The following is a 23040-nucleotide window of genomic DNA, read 5'->3' on the forward strand; positions in this document are numbered from 1 at the left end:
GAGTTCTGGCAGCCCGCTGGCAGCCAGATGGCAGCCAGCTAGTTCTGGTCCTGATAGGAAGTCATGTGGGCTGGGATCCCAAGACAACCCGAACCTGCCCGAAGTTTGCAAAATCGAACGCTGGAACAGCTGGCCGAATGTAAACACGCTACCAGCATGGCAGCGCCTGGCGAGGCCGGCATGCGCTCGACCTAGTCGGCTCATTTATGCGTTACCAGCTTGAAAATATATAGTTACATTCAGGGATACGAGCACTTTCACGCAACTCGGCGCACGACATGCACTGGGCCAACCTCACCTTGCACAGCGCAACAGATGGCCTCCGACCCATCCGATGACAAGACACGAAATCGTGCGTAAGTGAATGTATCCTGGAAAGCGAAAGCTCGAGGATCCCTGCTCGCAGCGATCACGTCGCCCACCAACGACATTGATGAGTTGGCATCTTGTCAGCACTTTACAAGACATGAAAAAGCAGGTTATCGGGTATGCCTTATACGCATAAAATTTTGTGTGACCTACTTGGGCTTCGATTTCAAAAAGTTTGTTGTCTCTGATGATGCTTGTCATTTTGACCCTAAGCAGCTGGGGATGCGGCTGGTACATGAAAATGCATGCCACCTTTGACCAGCGAAACGTTTCACATGAAAAACAACATTGGTCGCGGTCATGAGAGCAATAAGCCAACGTACGTGTGTCTGATGTACGTGTGCCTATTGCTCAATCAGTGCATTCTTAGCTCAATGGCGTGTAGTTCGGACACACATTGGTTTCGAGTTGCCAGCCAAGCATATGACAGAGACTGAGCGAACACGGGCTAGCTGCAAAGCCTTCGCTAACTGCAGAAAAAGGAGATACATATATACATACGCGAGATATGTGAAAAGTAACGCCACCAGAGAAAGACAACCCAAAATGTACCACAATGTATGAATGAGTGTTTACAACGTGCGTGGAACACGATGCAGATAACATGCGCACATGAGAGTGCGGCACGCTGATAACCACCACGAAGAAGCCTTCAGGGGACACACACACATACACACACAAAAGCTTCAAACGTTTCACCACTGCTCGTATCACACCGCTTTGCAATGCAGAATGGAGCGTTAGCACCTAAAAAGATAATGCTAGAAGTAAGGAAATCTAAAAATGACCGTAGACAGTTGGCTGAGCGAGGTAAATTTAAGTCGTCAAGCGCCCACGTTGCAATCCGTGAGGTCTCCGCAAAGATGGCGGTGAGTGCCCATCGCCTCTTTTAGTCGTCTGCTAGCCAGAGAACTTCCAGAGAGCAGCCAGACCAAAATCGTCCTGGCAGGTTCTGGCAGCCCATGGGTAGCCATGTGTAGCGGAGCACTCTGAGAAAAATGAAGACACTCTGGCTGGCTCTGGCAGCCCGTGGGTAGCCAGCAGTGGAAAATTGAAGAAGCTCTGTCTCCTTGCTCTTGGGTCATGGTGCAGCATGAGAGAATATGCAACACAGGCTTTGTGCTCACTATTGATGTCATCATGTCCTCCTGTCCCTTTTGTCATATCCTTCATATTTGTTAAGCCCTTATAAAGATACTTAAAGTTGGCCAAGTTGGTAGCCATTCATTATGAAACTGCACTGCGATGAGACACAGGACAAAGGTAACAAACACACAGGCACCGACTAGCAACTCAGTTTATTTTTAGAAAGGAAGTGACACATGTGTATATATATATAGGAAGTTACACGTGTAAACACACACACAAACATAGACAAATGGACGCCAACTAAAGCGTGCATGTGCCAGAGCATTTAGAATAAAATAAATAAATAATGTACTAAAAATATATATTTAAAGAAATATGTATAAACAACGCAGAGGTTGTGCACATTCTAAGAAATCACGTGGCGTTCAAAAAGGCAAATTCTCTGTCAGTTAGTACTGTAGATTGCTCATGCGCATATTGGTGCACCTTTTGATATGGAAGGCCTCAGTTATTTTGCTTGTTGTTTTGCACGTGCATGCCAAGCAAGGCCCGGATCGTGCCAAAACTTCGATCAATGGGGGAACTCCGTTGACCTTCCCATGGGCAGGACGACAGCCGAGTGACTGTGTTTTATGGTTATCAGGACTCACCCTGAAGCCGAAAAAGTTCCAGTTTGCGTAGGAAGAGCTCCTCTTCCTGGGCCACATCATCAGCAAGTCCATAGTTCATCTCGATAAGCAGAAGACAGCTTCCATAGCAAAATTTGTGCAGCCCGTTGACAACAAGATGGTGTGCAGATTCCTTGGCTTCTGTTCCTACTACAGTCGAACCCACTTATAACGATACCAGTTTTAAAACTATATCAGTTATAGCACTGAGAAGCTGCTGTACCATGAACAGTTGTATGTTTTCTATGGGGAAATAACCCACTTACTACGATGCCCCGATGCCACATTATTGGTTATAACGATGAACACAAATGGGCTTTGCTCATAGCTCTATGCTGCACCACCCTCTGAAACACGAATGGACTGTGCCAACTGCTCTGACAGCATTTCTCTGATTGCTCGCTAGCCCCTCATTCTGTGCAGTTCTGCCAATGGATTAAGTCATCCGTGCAAATCTTTTTCGGTTGCATCGAAGTCGTTCCTGCCCACGTGGTTTCTTAGCCTCGTTTGGCTTGCCGCCAAAATGGAAGATGGCCGATCCAGCCGCTTATCATCGGCAATCCACAGCGTTGCCGGTGAAAAAAAAGCATACTGCTATAGGTTTGCAAACAAAGTGCTTCTAACCGATGAGGCGATCGTCGCAAATGTGCTTGCATTGCACAGCAATGGCAACAGCGACAACGGCGGCGGCAGTGATGACGCACGTGGTAGGGCCTCAAAGTTGTCCTCGCAAGAGGCCCTGCAGATGACTCAGATAATTCAGTTTCCCCGGGGCTTCGTTTTCATGAGAGACCTTCCGCTGCGCTACATGGAGCACCTAGATGCCTTGGGGAAGGATGTCAACAAGCTTCATGTAAAGCATGCAAGGGTGGTGGACATGGGGTTTTCTCATGCAAGCCAGTGAGAAGTAGGTGGCGAGGTGCTTGTGGCTATCTTGCCCCAGCATTTCTTCTGGATTTCTCAAGCGGAGAGGCTGCCACGTAAACCTTCTTGCATTCTTAAAAGGCCCCTTTTGGGGCCACCCTAGGGATTCCTTGGTGGAGCTCGCATGCCACTTGCCACCTGTGACTCGTCTTTGCAGTTTTTATAGCACTACTATTCTTGAATGCTGACAGCTGCTGCTTGTTGCACGTGATTGGAGCACATGGGAAGCAGAGTTCGGGCTGCAAAAGCTTCTTCGCGTTCTGCTGCACCCAAAAAGGGCTTCCTTCTGTCGACGCCATCCTCAAATGCTTCCCTCGTTCACGCCAAGCTGCCTCCTGGCCGGGCTGTTGCCGATGTCCTGTGTGGCTAAAATAACCTTTCTCTTGAAAGCAGCCGAGTACTGTTTTCGTGGTCCAGACATCTTGGTCCTTCAATGCGGAATAAAAAAGATGCACTTTGCGAAACGTGGTTTGCATGTGTGCTGCCAAGGTGCGCACTCAACGATGCTGTAGTCCCACAGCAGTAACAAAACCAAGCCGTAGCCATGCAGAAATAATGAAACCAAAACTTCTCGCCCAAATTTCTTACTGAAATTTTCGTTCGGATCCGCATATAATACGAGGTGAAAATTTGGGACGCTAATAGAATAGGAAAAAATCCTCGTATTGTACGTGGGTTCTTACGGTATATAACAATATGTTTGAAGTTTTAAGTTTATTGATTTCTTTCTGTACATCAACAGAAATCGAAGTAGAAGCAAAAGGCTATACAGCTGGACAGAGGATTTTGCTCCATGACATGACCACATGTCAGATACAACAATAAAAAATTTGCCTACGTGAGTTCGTATCTGCTGCAATTACCACACAGCACGTCCTGCCTGCCGATTGCAAACACTACGGAGAGCATCACAAGTTGGCGCAGTGCACCGCATTGCAGTTGGCGCAGGCCCCAGCCGCTCCGCATCCGTTCATACCAGGGGTGTCAGTGTGTCATGAGCCAATAAAGAAAGAAAGAAAAGGAAGAAAGAGCAGAAGGTAAGAAGAGGACAAGAAAGCATGAGGAGTCGAGGAAAAAATAAACAAAGAAGTTAGGAAATAAGAGAGTCCGAATAAAAAGAATACAATATATGAAAGAAGAAGTGGAAAAGTGCACGTGGAGCTACGTGGCCAACAGAAAAAGAGAGCGGCGCAGCTACGCTCTGGAATGATGAGGGGCAGAAGGAGCAGGAGGCTGGACAGGGCGGGTGGAGCACGGAGACGGCGGCAACCCAGTGGAACCTGTTCTTCAGCTGCTGCGGCCACCACATGTGAGCTGAGCGGGCACTCCACCGGAGACCGCACAGCTACAGACTGACGGAGCCGTTTTCCAGACTACCTGCGGCTACAGTCCGCAGGCTAAGAGGAGTCAACCGGGCGATCCAGGTGCCTCGGTCACCCCACTGCCCTACTTCCTGGCCCAGTCAACCGTGGGCGGAATGTTGGATGCAGCGACATCGAGTCCATGACGCATCGGTGGGCCCAACAACGTGTCGTCAAAAGCAGCGACAACTAGGTGACGCGGCTACGTCGATGGACTTGATGTAAAAAATTTAACTTCATCGCACGTCGTGTGCAAGGATTCTAGACAACATTCTCAGTTAACTCGCTTTGTGGATAATTTGTCGTGTGTTAGATTTTATTTTTTGCTTTTGGGTTTTGTAACGTGTGATTTCTTGATATATGTATCTTTCTTATGCTCACACCCCATAAAGGCTTTTCCTAACTCATCAAACGTTCCTTGCATCATGTTTACCGCCATGAGACTTTGACACAGTGCAACAGCAAGCCATACCCATAGTCAGGCAGTATAAATCCCTTGGCATATACATGAACGGAGGAAAGACTTACTCAAGCAACCACCAGGATTATCTAAAGATAAAGGGTAAGCAGAATGTAGCAATAACGAAACATAGAGTACTTTGGGACCACAATAAATATGAGGTGTGTAGAATCTGGAAATGAGTAATGGCACCAGCGCTCGTGTTCGCCAATACCATTCTGTGCTCAAAGTCGGGTATCTTGTCGAGGTCGGAAGTTAGCCAAAGATCGGTAGGTCGGCTGCCTTTGGGAGCCCTCGGTAAAACCACAAATGAGGCAGTGCAAGGTGACATGGGTTAGGCCTCGTTTGAAGTCAGAGAAGCGCAGAGCAAAATTAGTTTTGAAGAAAGACTCAGGAACACGGATGAAAATAAACGGGGAGCTAAAGTACACAACTACCTGCGCTTGAAAACTGTGGAGGCAGAGGTAAAAAAAAGTTGGCAACCAAGTACAGGGTAATTGAAACTGTTAGTAGGCAACCAGGAGTCATCAGAAAGATGGTGGCAGAAGCAGAGACAGTTAATTGGATGCCAAGAATGGAACCAAAAAGCACCATGGAGATTTACAAGAATGAGAAGAAAGAAATTACAAGGGAAAATCTGCACGATAACACAAAGGGCAGTGCCTTGCTATTTGAGGCTCGAGCCGGTTGCCTAAAGACAGAAACATACCAAAGCAAATGTTCGGAACTAGGGGAGGCTTGTGTATACTGCAGCAGAAATCCAGAGATCACTCAGCACATCCTAATGTAATGCGAAGGGACTCACCCAGTGCTTGGATTTAAAGTGAACAGAAGCACTAACTAGTAAGCAGTCGAGATAAGGAAGAGACGCTTAGAGCATTGGTGAAAAAAAGTCTAGCAAGAGGTGGAAGTGACCGGGTCTGTTACAGGCCTAGGTAGGGGTGCATGGTAGATTGAGAAGTTTTGAGGGAGAAAAAAAGAAGGCTAAGGGGATGTATACAAAAAATGCTTGAACGAAAAGCATCTACTACAGCATACAGGATTAACTAAAGCAGGCTAGATGACTATTTGTGCCCGCTCCTTTTCAAAAGGGATGCCCATAAATCATCATCATCACTGTGTTGCTTCTCGCCCAGGATCATGCTCCATACACGTCGGAGAGAAGAAAAAAAAAAGTGAAGCGGTGTGGTGGCGCCCGCGTTTTCTACAACCTCTCTCTCCCTCAACGCTAGCTGAACTGTGGTGCGGAAGCAGCCCCGAAACAGCAGACAGCCCAGTTTATAGAAGATGGCACCAACACAGCTTTTCGCTGTCAGCGGCAAACTTGGCAGGATTCAAAGAAGTATGAGCTCACGGAGTTTACGATACGGACGATTCCGAAAACTGAGGGCTGTGAAGGCTGCCGATCAACAGAAAAAGGGTTGGGACTGTTTTCCACCACAAACAGCTGTCTCAGAAAAACAGGCTTTGTGCACCATGGTGAAATCGCCCATGACAGTGAAATGAACACGGTGGAAGGCACTGATATTGCCAAGCTCTGGGAGCACATCTCTACTGACAATGGAACAGGTGGTGCTGCGATGGAGGTGTTTCTGAGTACAGACAGTGTTGCCTCATTCTGTGATGAGATCTCTGACGAAGCAATTGTTGTCGTGGCATTATGTGATGGAGGCAACGACAGCAGCAGCAGTGGTGACAAGACTGACAATGGCCCGTCTTTGACGCCGACCTTGATGTTCACGTAAAGCGCGCAGTTGTTGATCCAGTCGCTCATTGATTTCGTGCACGCTAGAGGATTGGTTCCATTGTTTGCACAGTGGCTGGACGCAATGCACACTGCGGTTGCAAACCTGAAATTGTCGCAAAAGCAAGTGCTGATTTCTGACTACTTCAGCATGCCTAACGCTTTATGTGCCGTTTACAGGTATAAATAAATGTTTCGTTTTTTCATAGCCTACTTTCCACAATGTCTATTCTTTAGTGCAAGTGGCAAATTTGGGTTCGGATCTATAAAGTTATGTTTGGCAGCTTTTCAAATCTAGCGATGATTGCATATAACGATCAGATTTTTCATTTTGACATTGTTATATCTAGTGTAGGCCTCAATGCCATCCTAGTTCAAAGGAAAGATGGACTTGAAAGTATCATAGTATATGCTCTTATTGTTCTGAGTGTTACTGGTTCTGCTGGGCACAGGTTTGCCCAATAAACATGTAGTTCCATGGCTTGCATTGTGTTGCTGTGGTTGTTCACCATCACCACAACATGACAGTATCAGCATGGCAAGCTACCAACAGGCTAATAAAATCAACGGCTATTTTTTTTTCCAGCCGTCGGAGGCCTCACAATTGCACTTTTCTCGCATAGACTCAACTGCAAGTTCCTTATAACGAATATTGGATATCACGGAGGTCTGTGTTGGATGTGATGTCATTATAGCAAGGTTTGACTACTTGTAAGCACCATCGTCACCATCATTGTCCTCCTCCTTAAACTGTATTTGCATGATGGACCAAATTTCATGGATGGGCTTGACATGACTCACTGCCACCGAATCATGCAGATAATTTTTTGCTGCAAATATAGAGCTGCGTGCCTTTTTTTCAGTGTCTGTACAGAACAGAGTCAGCTAATGTTCGTTATAAACAGTGTACATCTTGCATAGAAAACAATTTTTAGCCTTTTTCTCCAAATGTTAGTTTTTTAGTTTTTTTTTTCGATAGTAGTGTTTCTTATGTTTTAAGGTTGGTCGGTCTGTAACAAGATCTTGATTCTAACTTGCAGCTATTTACTTGATTGAAGAAATATTTTTTATGTCATTGTGGCATTGGCACCCTCAGGCAAAATAAAAGGAACTGTGTCTTCTAAATTGCAAAAATGTAGAGCATGCGCAATCTTCATGAAACCTGTTGAGTGTCTGTGGACACACCAAAATATAGCAAGTCATCAGTTTAATTATTAAAGATGAACGATGTAGTGTACTATTACTGCATCCAAGTTGCACATGTTGGCATTGGTTGGCGAAGGATTTATTGCAGGCCTACAAGTTCTCGCATGAACTTCTCGCAGAGCCTACAAAAGAATTGCCTGGTGGAACTGATCTTTCAAAGAGCACCTCACCAGGCCTTACAGGAAATTTTTGTCGTGCACCAGGACTTAAAAAATAGCATCCAAGGAGTGTTTTACTGCAATAACTTCTCAAATTAGTTCATTATTAGAGGGGAAAGGAGAAATTGAAATGTCATGTTGGCATGCCACCGGGAGGCGTGCGTTACTACCAATGTAGACACTCCCTCCCTCTGCCTCGACTAGCATCCGTAAGTGACATTTACGTATACCCTGCCTTCTTCCATACCAGAGTTGAGGGGCCACGTCATGTTTACATCACGAGCCCAGCATTTCTTTTTCTCTCTCTCTTTTCTTCTCCTCTTCCTCTTTTTGTTGTGCTTCACACTTCTAGTAGAAGTTTTCTATATTCTGCATTGGATGATTTACTGAAGCCACATGCCTTAATCAGTGTCGTCGTGGCCTGTGTGTGTGTTACGTAGAGTCATCTGGGCATGTGACCTTGATTCTCTGGCAGGAAGCAGGCAAAGTGTGCGCAGGCTTTTGTTTGAAATTTGAGCTCTCTTCACGCTGACTGGTTTGATAATTTGCTGGCATGATCTTCATTGCATGACCTATGCGCTGTGCTTGTCTGTTCGCAATGCCCGAGCCTGGTAAAGGGTCCTTTAAGCCATGAGCAGATTGCTCGAATCCACAAATCTGACACAAGGCCAGGCCAGCCTAACTAATCTCATACACAGAATTGAAGCTCAGCTGAGAAACAAACTAGGTTTAAAAACGGTGTGTGTTTTGATAGATTTGTTTAAAGGATTTCAGCATTCCAGAGCATGATAGCAGCAGCATGCAGACAAGGCTGCCTGCGCAGTGAGTGCAGCTGTCATTTGTGCCTCATGATGTTTGTGTCATGACAACCCAGCATAAATTATACCGAAGTGCAAGATTTTGTTGCGATGAATAGTATTGTTTGGCACAAATGCGCTAAACATGTACGTTCCCTTCTCTTTGTTGCAGGCAGTGACCCTGATCGAGAACTTGTACAATGTGTTCCTCAAGTATGATGCCACATTGATTGAAATCAACCCGCTCATCGAGGACAACAACAACATAGGTCTGTAAGGGTATAAAATTAAATAGAGCGAGAAGCAGTGCAAATGTGGCAAACTGCCTTCGTTTGTCTAGGGTTGGATATGATGACGGCAGAAGAGTTTAGTTTGTATACCTAAACTCAAGGCACCTGTGTTGGCAGTTTTATTGAAGCATGGGGCATGTCTGTGTTTGCAATTCTTCCATTAAAGTCATCAAAGTCCAAGTAAAAGAAACATATTCTGATTAAGTATTGCCACACCAAGGTTAGTCTCACTTGTCCTGGTGTCTTAGCCAATAGTACATCAGTGATGAATCTTATACTCATCCAAAAATTTTTTTCCATCAGCTGAGTGCCACAGTTGAGTGGCAGTGGTTTTATCATTTTGCCACGACTGCTGCAATGCCAGATAGCACGATCTCCCTGGAGAACTTATTTCTTGTGGCCATCATTGGTGGAAACACAGCGGAAGTCTCGCTCTCCTTGATTTTAAAGATGGCAGCATGCAGTGAGGCAGCACCAGCAATAACGGCCACTTTTTCAATGCTGGAATTGTCGTGTTTTTGGATGTTTCTTCATCTAAAAGACAAGTTCAGTGTACTCGTTAGTGGCACATAAAAAAAAATAATTTTTGTGCCTATTTTTTTAATTGTTTCCTTTGTTTGTGTTACATGAAACTTTGTCATTCAGGCCAATGTCCTTCTCAGAAGCGTTGTTGCTGACGAAATATTGTATTCATATACTTTATGTTCTAATAAAGAATGAAATAAAGAAACAGTTAGACCTTGTAATTCATGTGTGGAGCTTCAACTCTGTACTGACATTTGTCAGGAAGAGCCTCTGAAAGCTTTTTTTGTGTGGAAACGGTTCTGCAAAAATGCTTTGCTGCCGGCACCTCTGGGATTTCCTGAGCAGCAGTGCTATTAGAGCAGAAAAGCTATGCTTGTAGCATTGGTCGTAAGCTCTGATTTATATCAGACATTGCAGATTTCTGTAGACTTCAGCTCTAAAATACCGAGTTGACATCTACCAAAAGCTAAAAGTGATAGTACATTATTTGTGAGAAAAGGGTAGATCGTTTTTTTTTTTTAATAATGGAAATGCATGTAGAGAAAGTGATTAGAGTGGAGGCTTTTTTAATTCTGAGAATTCATTGTTGCTGTCATTTTGCATGCATCACGTTTGTCAGTTAGTGCACTTCTGTGTGAAAACATTCTTACTATTGAAGGTAATTTCAAAGTGTATTGAAAAAATAAGTTTATTACATTTTGTTACTTGTGAACATTCCTCTACCTCACTGAAGTCATTCAGTGGCTTCTGAGTCGGAACAAAATTTTTGTTCCTCATGTGCATAGTGAAGAGAGAGCACAGTAGTTGTGGAATGCATACTTGCCAACATTTACGAATTTATGATACAATGTCCGATATATGGAGCTTGCTTATAATTATCATAATGGCTGCAATAATTTCACAACTTCTGGCTTGTGTCCAGTTCAAGGCAAAACTGATTTCAGAAGAATACGAATACAGTTGCTGACCAAGTTTTTACTGTGCTATTCTTCAGACAAGTGCAATTTATTACACCTGTTCTGCACCACCGGCACCCGATTTATAGAAACGGTATATAACGCTAAACAAAATTTTTGCCTGCATTAAAGGAATCCTGCATGAATAAACTTCATGGATATTTCTATTTGTCTGTGGTACATATCAAACAGCAAATATGAAAACTCTGATTACAGCCCTGCAGAAAAAGTTTGGGATATTAAAACAAACAGTCCACAGCATGAATAACTAAACAATTTTATATCATGAGAAGCCAACAAAGACACCAAGGACAACATAGGGGAAACTACATGTGCTTACTAACGGAATTAAAGAAATGATAAATTAATGGCAAGGAAAGTTGACGAAAAAACAACTTGCCGTATGTGGGGAACAATCCCACATCTTCGCATTACGCATGCGATGCTCTAACCAATTGAGCTACTGTGGTGCCGTTTCCCCATACACTTTCTTGGGTATTTATGTGTTACTACTAGAACTAACCTTGGGAGGGTTAGCCAGCGCCACCACTCGCAAACCTTGACAGCGGATGTGGAACGTCCTTTATGCCGCAGGCGTTACGAGTACGTGATCTTTTTGGGTGAAGGCAACTGGGCAATAAACCCGCACAAACTACCTGAAGGCATCAATGTTCCGGATTTGAGACCCTCGTTATGTTTTTAGTATTTTTCACAAAATTTTTATATTTCTTGACTTTGAACGTAGTGTGTTTTTTTTACTTTTAAGGTTGGCAGGTCCGGAAATGCATCTAGAAACTTTGTGTGTTGTTATGCCTTTCAAATAGAAAAGATGAGAACTTGCCATGTCATTTTGTGATTTTGAAAACTTGTCAGAATGTTGTGTTGAGTGCTCGCAGTGCTAGAAAATGATGATTCATGCTGGGGGCAGGGGTTATTAGGCTACGGGCACTTGCATGGCATTTAGAGGTGTATAGACTTACTCCAGGAGAGAATGACGGTGTGTCTGCGCAGTCTACTGCCTGGATGCCAAGTGCCGCTTCGATGACAATGCGGCTTTCCGGCAAAAGGAGCTGTTTGACTTGCGTGATTGGACCCAGCAGGACATTCGCGAGAAGCAGGCACACGAGAGCAACCTCAACTACATTGCGCTCGACGGGGACATTGGGTGCCTTGGTAAGCGATGCGACTCGCTTTTGCCCAACGCTTGTAGGGGAAGCCACGTAGAGAACTCAACTGCACGGCTGCAGAAAAAAAAAAAGCTGCTTGGCACAGAGCGGTGCCGCACCTACATACTGCCAACTGCTGTATTCAAGAAACGGAAAATGTAACAGGAAACAAAATTGGGTGACAGCCTAATTTTGAAGAAAAACCAAGTTTATTCTTTTAGTTGTCTGATCTCATTCATCCTCTTGACTGGCAAAATTATATATAGTGCAGAAATGATTTTCCTGTTGGGTTCTTAATAACTTGCTTGCTTACTTCTGTGTTTTGGTTGCGCTTTTGCCGAGCGCACACTACAAGAGGATTTCTGGTTGCAGTGAATGGCGCAGGGCTGGCCATGGCAACGATGGACATCATCAAGCTACACGGTGGCAGCCCAGCCAACTTCTTGGACGTCGGAGGGGGTGCCACAGCCAAGCAGGTCACCGAGGCCTTCCGGCTCATCACCTCTGATCAAAAGGTGACCAATTTCAAATTACCCAATTAATTTGCACACTGGTGAACCCTGAAGCATACATCAGGTCTGGCTGGGCTGTTACATCATCATCATTAGCAGCAGCAGCCTAATTAATAACACTGCAAGACAAAAGTATTCTCCAACTATGCCTGTTCTGTGCTAACTGCAACCACTCGTGATTTTCCTAATTGTATCAACCGATATTGTAATTGACATTAAGAGAAAGAAATGGAGCTGGGCAGGTCATGTAATGCGTAGGTTAGATAGCCGTTGGACCATTAGGGTTACAGAATGGGCATAGCAAGAGAAGGAAAGTGCTGTCGAGGATGGCGGAAGAATAGATGGGGCAATGAAAATAGAAAAATACACGGGCGCTAGTTGGAATTGGTTAGTGCAGGACAGGGGTATTTGGAGATCCCAGGGAGAAGCCTTCGTCCTGCAGTGGACATAAAATAGGCGGATGATAATGATGATGACGACGACGGCGGTGGCGGCGGCGGTGGCCCTGCCTAATTCCCTATTGCGTTTCTTTTCCCTTGGACTCCACCTTGTTTTTCTGAAACTGTGCATTACAGGGCCTGCCAAACTCCACAATTTTTTTTCTCTTAATTTTCTAAATAACGACATCTGCCCACACTTGGTTCATTGTCCATATTGCTGTCTTTCTGTCTCTCGATTACTCTTGAGGATAGGTGCTCCTCAGAGTTCTGTTTTTCTTTATAATAACGCTAACTGTATCAAATTTATGTACAATTAAGCTGGGTTTTTATGTGCCAGGAGCACGGTATGATTACGAGGCACACCATAGTAAGGGACTTCTAATTAGTTTTGACCACCTTGATTTCTTTAATGTGCGCCCAATGCACAGTACACAGGGGGTTTTGCATTTTCCAACATCAAAATGCAGCTGCCGTGGCATGGGTTTGATCCCATGCCCTCAGGGTTAGCACTGCAAAGCCACTATGCCACCATGGCAGGCGATTAAATTTATACGCAATATGGTCTTCTATGTTCGACTGTTCGTTTAGTTTCTCAATATCTTAACTTTCTGTGCCCCCTAAAAGTGCCGTAGGAAAAGTTTGGCCTCTTGCGAAAGGTTTAGGCTTTATACAACGCCTAGGAGATGGTCACAAAATAGCCTGTATTGCTCATATAGAGAGTGCATTGTACAATCCACTATAATTATTTTCTTTTGGCTTTATTTAATTATTATTGTAAGGAACAAAATTGTAATCTTAATTTTCATTATTGTGAACATTGACGAGTGGTTTTCTAAAATGTATACCGCGAAACTTCACTTGAGAAAACTTCAAGGGACCTCAGAAAAAAGTTTGTTAAAGTGAATGTTTATTCAATAGAAACAAGTAGGCATGTTTCACTTTGTTATCATGAGCTAAAGGAAACATCGGGTGTTCAAATGACATTTCAACCCACTTATTTGTCACTCTGCTCATTTGCAAGTGGATTTCCACTGCTTAGCACTTAGCGTAGAATTCAGTAATCTCTCGCCTCACTGCAGACCTGTCTCCATGTGATTCATTAGTGCTCTCGAAAGCAATGCAACCATCCGCTGCTTGCTTCAACACTGGTGACATGGAAAAGCGCTGCGAATTCCACAGCCTTGTCTGGAATCACGGGTCCTGAAACCGAAATGTTCCTTTGCGTGCGGAGCTGACTTGCACACTTTTTGTTTTAAATTTAATTATGGGGTTTTACATGCCAAAATCACTATCTGATTATGAGGCACGCCACAGTGAGGGACTCCGGAATAATTTGGATCACCTGGGGTTCTTTAACATGCACCTAAATCTACGTACACGAGTGTTTTCGCATTTCACCCCCATCAAAATATGGCCGCCATGTCCGGGATTTGATCCTTCAATCTCATGCTTAGCAGCCCAACACCATAGCCACTAAGCAACCACGACGCATTGCGCATTTTCCAATTCATATTACACACACAGTGCTGAACTTGCTACTGCGTTTATTGGAAAAATGTGTTTGATCTTAAAGCCATACATGCAGCGTGTGCACATGCTCATTGTCAACAAAGAGCACTATTCATTCCCAACCGTTGCCTTGTGGTCACACATATGATTATCTCCATTGCTCACCCCTAATTAACAAGCCCATTTTTTTGGAAGATGGCTTGATGCTGCCAGGAGTCCAGCCTACACAAAACATCCTGTTTTTTGTCTAAAGGCAAGTGCTTTCGTTTGTTGCTCATGATTAAGCAGCACGTGAATGCCTTTTCTTTATGTTTGTAGGACTGAAGCTGTAGCTGTGGCTATGGCTTCGGCTGGCTACGAGCTTGGCTATCCAGCCTGATCCAGTTCGAACCTAAAGTAGGACTCATTATTCATCAAACCATCTTGAATTGCAGTTCTCAGTGTAAAAATATGGTACAAAAGTACGGGTTCTACTTGAAGTTATGGGTATGACCTAAGAGACATAGTATGATGCCGTGGAATATGTTTGTAGAACTGAAATGTGCACTGCGTTGAGTTTCATTCAAGTGAAGGTCATTTGCATTGGGTTCAATGGCACTTCGGTGGGGGAACTTAAAAAGTTTGTGCAACTTGATAGTTCGTTTAAATGACGTTTAGTTCTAGTGGCATTTTACTGTATGACCAAAATTGCTCGAAACACAATTATGCCTTGATGTCTGCATTCCACACATCCCTGTGCACGTGTATGCAAATTGCTACCAGGATTTACCGCCGCATTCTGGAACGTCCCACCACTCAACACTCCTCCTCAAGTCTACAAACCGGAGGGCACCGCCACCCCTCAACAGAAGGGGTCACTGCGCTTTATTGACACTCCGCAGCAGTTCTTGAGAAGTGTAGCACATTCTTCAGCTGCAGGGCGGTGCTGTGCTTGGCTCGAGGGTTGTTTTGAGAATGCCTGGGTTAGTTGCATTAAGCACAGTCATTTTCATGCCTAAGCAATGAAAACAGCCTAAAATTGAAACGAGAGAAAAGCGCAATTGAAAGTTTCTAACCATAGCTATTACTATTGCAGATGATCAGTCTGCGTGAAATTGACCAGAATACAGACCAGTGTTCTGGATGTGGGATCTGAATAAGTATGTGGTGATTGTAGGTGATGTTAATATTAACTTACTTGACGCTGAAGCTACCTCGTACACAATTTACACCGATTGTTTTGCTGGATTTGGTTTTGAATGACTCATTGACTGTCCAACTAGAGCAGTCTCTCGTGGGAGCAGTACGCGTATTGATCACATGTTATCTAACATATCACCATCGCCTTGCTCCGGGGTTATTAATACTTACATAACCAATCATTTTCCTGTTTTTCTTACATTTAACAATGAAATACATGAGAGCGATAATAGCTACTTCAGTATTTAGTGCAGATACCTTTATTGAAGCCATCAGTGAAACTGATTGGTCACCAATTAATTCTATGTCTGATCCCGAAGAAGCCCTAAACAAATTGTGCACTTTATTTTTATTGGCTGTTTCGACTAACACACGCACTGTAAAATGTGGGAAAAAGTAAAAATATCCGCGCAACCCATGGATGATGGATGGTCTTCTAGAAAGTTTAAGAAAGAAGGAAAACATGTGCAAGAAAACTAAACGTCAGCCCTTTAATACTGAACTAGCTAGACGTTATAGTAAGTACTGTAAATTACTGAACGGTTTACTTAAACAGGCGAAAAAAAGGTACTACGAAAATAAATTTGATCAGAATAAAAATAACCCCAAAGGCAATGGCAGTTATTGAACTCGTTTCTTAACGCCTCTATAACCAAAATAAATTACAATGGTCTCACTCTTTCCGAGCCCAACGAAATTGCTAATGCTTTTTCGAACTGCTTTTCTTCCGTTTACACTAATAACAACCTACATGCGCAGTTGCATAATACTTTGAGCCGTACGACACAGTCATTCTTGTTACCAGCTACACCAAATGAAGTGTGCTCCACGATTGCTAACCTTAAAAATACAGGGCCTGGCTTAAACAATATTTGTGTCAGGCATTTAAAACTGGCTGCGCACTTAGCTTCCGACACGCTCTGTAATATTATCAACCTTATGTTTAAAGAAGGTGCATGCCCTTCATTTTTAAAAAATGCCAAGATTATTCCCGTTTTTAAAAAAGGCGACAAACACACAGTTAATAATTACCGACCAATTACAATTCTTTCCTGCCTTAGTAAACTCACTGAGAAATTATTTGTTAAACGTCTTCATAACTACTCAACAAAGTTTAAATTGCTAAAGAACAATCAATTTGGTTTTCGCCCTGGAAGTTCCACGAATGTAGCCGTTCTATCTCTGACTACATGAAAAAAATGTATTGATTCGGGAAACTTAGTCGGATCTGTATTTTTAGACTTCAGTAAAGCTTATGACACGGTTGGTCATCAAGTCCTGTTTAATAAACTTGGCTCTTATGGTATAACCGGTCCTGCGCTAACATTCTTAAAAAATTACTTACTTGACCGGCCATACACAGTACATGCAGCAAATACTTTCTCAGTAACAAAATGTATTAACCAAGGTGTACCACAGGGATCAGTTCTGGGCCCTTTGCTTTTCCTTCTATATATATATGATCTTCCAGACTCTCTTAACCCCATCAACTACGTTCATTGCATTTTATACGCAGAAGACATAACCATATCTTCATCTGACAAACCTGTTGCTACTCTTACTTCTAAGTTAAATATTGCGTTAAGTAACATTATAAAATGGTGTAGCAACAATTTCTTATTTCTTAATCCTCTAAAAACTAAATTTATGTTGTATTCAAAAGTGCTCAAAGGGCCTTAACTTCTATTCCTGAAGTAAAGCTTGGAATTCATTCAATTCCCATAGCACCGATCTCACTTTTCTTGGCATACATCTTGACCCTAACCTTACATTTTGCTCTCACTTCCAACATCTCAAGCACAAGACTGCGTTTGGTATACATGCATTAATCAAAGCTCGCCCTTTTTTTTTCGTGAGGCTCTGCTAGAGTTATATTATGCGTTCATTCATAGTTACATTAATTACGGCATTGTTTCATGGGGCAACACGTACGCTTGTCACTTATCATCAATTCAAGATATCCAAAATCAGTCAATACGCATTATCACTTCTAGCTCCATGCAATCCAATGCCTCTTTGTTACTTCGTGCGTATAATATCTTGCCTATTAATAATTTGTTCCAGTTTAACATACTTGTCTTACTCCACAAGTTGCTTCATAATAACCTTACGCTTCCGTTCATTGCAGTTGACCTTTTGCAGAATAAAAATAAGACCAGATTTGCGGCTAACAACAATTTCTTGTTATCCGTGGTTCATACCAATTAGGGCAAAAAAAAAACATCTTCCTTCGCTGCAATTTCTGTTTGGAATGAGTTACCATCAACCATAAAATCCTGTACTTCTCCTAAAATTTTTACAAATCACCTTAAGCATCTTAGCAGGGAAGAAGTTTGGGCGTGTTGGTGGGATGCATTCAGACTGGGATACATAGCGCAAAAAATTACACAGGGACAAGCAGATTTTTTGCGCTATGTATCCCAGTCTGAATGCATCCCACCAACATGCCCAAACTTCCTCCCTGCTAAAGTGCATTTCTAGTACCTTGGGCCTTCCCTATGCTGTTCCTCCTGATCTTTGTTCTTTGGTTACTCGTGCGGCCTATGCCGAGGTTCAAGCTCGTGCCCTCTCGTTCTGCGTTCGGTCCAGGATTTTACCTCCTGCAATTCTGGCTATGCTTGGGGGGTTCCCTCCGTCTTTTAACCATGGCAGAAGGTTGTGCAAGATTTTCCGTGCTGAGTGGCGTAGACAGGCTGGCTTCTACCGTGACTGGTTGTACGCAAGCATATTTTGTGACGATGACGTGAGGCGAGCCCGCCGAAGATCGTGGGAACACTCAAGGGTGTTGACACATTCCACTGAAACCTTCTGGCACAGCGTTTTGGACGCCCTTCGTCCCTTGGCTTCCCGCAAGGTCGTGCATAGTGAGGACAGGCTCCACACTATAGGTGACGCCGACGTTCCTGAGGATGTTCACCGAATTCTGTGCCTCGGTCCGAAATTCGCCGTTCAGCCTCGGAAGGATCCCGCTGAGCTTCTGACTTGCGTCCGTGATGTGGCTAAGATGGCGCCTGTGGAGGAACGTGAGGCCTGTGTTTCTCAGGGAGTCAAGGTGCTCTCTTGTGGCGGACATGAGCGCACGGGTGACCGTATCGGCCGAGTGGCGGCTTCACTTCGGGAACGCAGGCTATGTGTCCTGCCTGCGGACAAGGAAGGGGGTTTCGCGGTGCTTTCACAGGGTGTTTACCGTGATAAAGCCTGTGCTGCGGTATGTGCTGTCTTTAATCCTATTCGACATGTTTCGCTGAAGAAAGTAAAGTTGCGAGCTAAGCAGATGTGTAAAGACCTTAATTTGGAAAACGTTGCAAAGAAAATCAATGGCACTGACGGTGACTGCCTAGAAATGTTTTTCACCGCGAAGACCCATAAGGATGATTGTCCTTTTCGTGTCATTGTTTCTGAATCCGGGACGTGGCAGAAGTGCGTCGCAGAATTCCTGCAAAATAGCCTGAGACTCCTCAACGTGGCGGATCCGTTTCTTACCAAAGATTCTTCAGATGTGATCAACTTTTTAAATGAAGCTGACGGCCAGTGTTTAACTGCATTTTCTGTGGACATAAAGGATTTGTTTTATTCATTGCCACATGAGGGTTTGCTGCGCAGTGTTGAGGCAGCAATAGATGAGCACGGCGCTGTCCTTTTTTCTAACGCTTGTGGTGTTAGTGTGGCAAGGTTTTTAGAGCTTTTATCATTTTATTTGAGGTCTACCTTTGTTCAATTTGACAATAACATTTACCTGCAAAAGCAGGGTGTTTGCATAGGCTCTTGCATAGCGCCCATTTTAAGTGACCTGTTTTTAGCTTGTTGTGACAAGGCTTTTGCTGCGCGGGTGGGTGATTTGGGAGTTTTGAAGGTTTTTAGATACGTAGACGATTTTTTGGTATTTTTAGATAGATCACTACTTGTTCCGGCTGCCAGTTCTCAGGTAGATTGCCGTTTTGACTGTTCAAACCCTGCTGTTTGCTGTATTCTTGCCTCTTTCAATGAGTATTATAGGCCACTTACGTTCACTACTGAATTTCCAGCGCAAGGCAATATCAGGTTTTTAGACTTGCGTTTGCATTTCAAAGCCGAACACGTGTGTTGGGTATATGAGCCCAGAGCTAACAAGCCGCCCTTGAGGTACAGTTCTGCACACTCTAAACTCGTAAAAAGAAGCATTGTACGTTCTTTCCTGTCATGCGCTCTATCTAAGTCATGTGCTCACTTGCTAGATGAAGGCCTTAGTAAGCAGGTGGCTCGTCTGGAAGCAGCGAACTATCCGAAACATATCATTATCTCGGTTGCTGAAGGCCTGCATCGTCAAAAGAAACTAACTTCACGCATGAGCGATGAGCAGAGAGCGGACTACGTAAGAGAAAGGAAAGAAGAAAGGGAAAAACATAAAGTGGCGGTAATTCCCTACTTTCATAAGGTTTCCCACAACCTAAAAAAGGTCGGGCAATGTTCTGGTGTAAACGTTGTGTTTTCAGCACCTAACAAACTCTTGAGGTTGAGTGTGATGAGCTGTCCCATGAGGAAACCAAAGCCTGGTTGCGCTACCGCGCACAAAGATCCTTTTGTTGCATGCACCCGTAATGTTGTGTATAAGATCCTACTCTCGTGTGGGAAGTACTACGTGGGCCAGACGGGCAGATGTTTAAACGTGCGTCTGGCGGAGCATAGCAACAAAGTGGAGAGCATTGCAATAGATGGGCATCTGACTGCCCATTGTAGAAAGTGTGACGCGAAGGCTCCATGCTTCCCGCTATTCGAACGAACCGTTGTTGTCTATCGCCACAGGAATAAGATTACGAGGGAAATTGTGGAAGCAGCTGAGATAGCCAGAGCAGGTGAAGAGTGCGTTAGCACGCCGTCTATATTTTTATCAAGGAAAGAGCTTGAATTTTTGGGCATAGTAGTCACATGACTGTCTTTTCCTCCTTCCCTTCAGTCTGCTCTATTGTAGTGGCGTCCCAGTGAGTATATATATACTCACCAGCTGCAATAAATCATTTGTTGAAAGTTAGCGCTCGTCCTGTGTTCTGCTTGTCCCTGTGTAATTTTTTGCGCTATGTATCCCAGTCTGGATACCTTAAGCATCATTTCCTGCGATAACTTAACTATGATCTGGCGGTGTACCTTCGACTTTTCTCTCACATGTCATTTCTTGTATTTCATCCATGTTTTTTTCTCACTTTCTTTTATAACGTGCTTTTTCGTGTTTGATTGTAAATAACATGTCTAATGATGTATTTGATCTGTAGATGGTGTTTATAATAACGCTAATTTGCTGACTATTGATATCACCATCAATGTTGGTATTATTACCGAGGGCCCCACTACAGTCCTTTCAATTTGGGACCCTCGTCTGTATATTTGTCATGTAATTACTTCTTTTTTTGGAACCAATAAACCTGAATAAATCTGAAGAAGGGCGACACTTCAGAATTCTCTTGCTGCATGGGTAGTACCTTCAGAACACTTGCCTTCTTCGTCCACCAAGTGGGCTTTCCTTGCTGCACTGAAGTGACAAGATTTAGGTTCAGCTGTCAATATTCGAGACATCTTTTTTTTTTTTTTTTCATTCTTCTCTGGTTGCTCAGAGCGATCGACCTTCGATTGGGTGGATACCGAACTCCCCTAAAAACTCATGAAAGCCTCTCTGGCTTTGTTCAACAATAGCATGGCCATAGAAATTGCTATCTGCATAACAGTTCATGAAGCAAACCTTGTTTTTGGGCACAGCAACTGAACCTTGCTCTTGACAGACTCAGCTGCATTGTGGGGTTTTGCTTAGAACAATGCAAGGCAACCACTTTTCATTTTTCAGCCTCTCATACTTAAGCAACATGGCCTTCGCTTGTGCACTGGTGAAAATGGGAGAATGAGCTGGTGCGGGTTCAGCCAAGGCAAGTGCTCGCTTGTTACCCAGGGAAAGCTCACCATCTGGGCAACACTTGCAGTAGTGAGCCTAATCAGTCGAGCATGAATGAAAAAGGTACGACCCTAAGGCTACCATGCTCTGAAATAAATCATTTTTAGCATTCTTCCGGTTTGAAAGGTTAACTCAACTTTTTCATACAAAGCCCAAGGGCGAAAAAATCATAGATGCATGCCGTATGCTCTATGTGCAAGGGTGAGTCGACGATTGCAGCTCAATCTCACGCACGCAACCCTGGGAGATGGGGCATCTACCAGGGCTGCTGTATCTTGAAAGCCATCTGCAGTGGGGACAGAGTCCGGTCGGGCATTGTGTTGTCGCGGCTTAGTCGATTAGCTCGCTGCTTCTGCCGTGCTTCCTCACTCCAGTGTTTTGACCGTCAGTTTCCGCAGTCATAGAGTGAGATGTGTTCATGTTTGCTTGTGTGCGCATGGCATCGTGCTAGTTAATTTAATTAGTATGCCTATGTTTACAAGTTTATATGGCCGATAAAACTACTATCCTTACTTCATATAGCTAGCTGTCCACTAATTTGCTTTTGCAATCAATGCTTCACCTTTCGGGCGAAACTGCGACATTTTTACACGTGAATATAGAAAATAGGAGCATAAGTTCGCAAACAATATATAAAAAGATAATTTTTTAATGTAATTTTTCAACCTGCACCTTTCCTTAAAAGATGCATGACACAGGGTAAAAAATTCAATATGGTTGTACGCATTAAAAGAAAGTTAGGCAGAGACACTTAATTTAAAGCATTATGCTGTTACTGTACTTATTTGTATAAATAAATATACTGTACTTATTTGCATAAAATGTCGAATTTCAATAGAACGAAATTTCCATATAACAAAGAAAATTACCGATTTTACCGACTTCGTTATATCGAGGTCTAACTTTACTTGAACACAGTAGAACCACATTGATACAATCTTGTTTCGTACGATTGCCCGATGCCAACATTCTCGTTTGGGGACACAATGAATAACCAAATACATTTATGCTTCTTCTTTTACCAGTTAATACGTTCCCTGAAAACACAATCTGTTGGCACCAAAATATATTGCCAAACTGCGATTGAATTATAATTTTCCGGCTGTTAGATCCCGCGTGAACAACAAGCATTGTGAGACATGCGCGATGGGGGGAAGCACTCGCCCACCCGTGCGTGACACGTGAACATGCCAACACACACTCATAAGTTTCTTCTTCTCGCACCAGCAAATCGGCTCACAAGTTGGCACACGTCGCATTCACAGCTATTGCCTCCAATCCTATTGCGATAAGCATCTTTGCCTATCTGTTTCACAGCTCGTTGTGGCATGATCCCATGGGAAGTTTACTGCATGCTTTTAATAGATGATAACCTGAACGCACCACTGATACCTGCTGCAGGTGGTGCGAAGTGAGCATAATGTGTTACATTGGTGACATCACATTTCGCTGTCGCCCACCAGATTTATTTTGTTTCGGCTTCCCGTCACCGTTTTAAAGCACTATTATAACAGAAAAACAACAAAACACATGTCGGGCCGCTTGAGCCCCACCAGTTCAACGCACGTCGACATCTCGTGCCACAACGGTTCTCGTCGAATTGGCATGCCAAACTTTCCGCCAAAATGGCCCCACCCGAGGAAGCTGCCGACTGAGACCTAATTCGGAGAGGGCAGACAAAGCTTGCCGAAGCCACAAAAACAACAATGCGCGTCTCGGGCCGCTCGAGCCCCAGCAGCTCACTGTAGGTCGGCATCTCGTACTGCAATG

At 43.8% G+C, this 23040-nt stretch overlaps 1 protein-coding gene across 2 annotated transcripts in view; it reads left to right on the plus strand.

The window, feature by feature from the left end:
• Window positions 1-23040, plus strand: part of ScsbetaA (Succinyl-coenzyme A synthetase beta subunit, ADP-forming) — a 62361-nt gene that overhangs the window by 28349 nt on the left and 10972 nt on the right. For both annotated transcript variants that reach the window (XM_065441281.1, XM_065441282.1), the window contains exons 6-8: window positions 8953-9045; window positions 11559-11720; window positions 12086-12228. In XM_065441281.1, coding sequence (XP_065297353.1) covers window positions 8953-9045; window positions 11559-11720; window positions 12086-12228 — 398 coding nt within the window. The remainder of the gene's footprint in view (window positions 1-8952; window positions 9046-11558; window positions 11721-12085; window positions 12229-23040) is intronic.

The sequence above is a fragment of the Dermacentor albipictus genome, chromosome 1 (assembly GCF_038994185.2).
Source record: "Dermacentor albipictus isolate Rhodes 1998 colony chromosome 1, USDA_Dalb.pri_finalv2, whole genome shotgun sequence".
Classification (NCBI taxonomy): Eukaryota; Metazoa; Arthropoda; class Arachnida; order Ixodida; family Ixodidae; genus Dermacentor; species Dermacentor albipictus.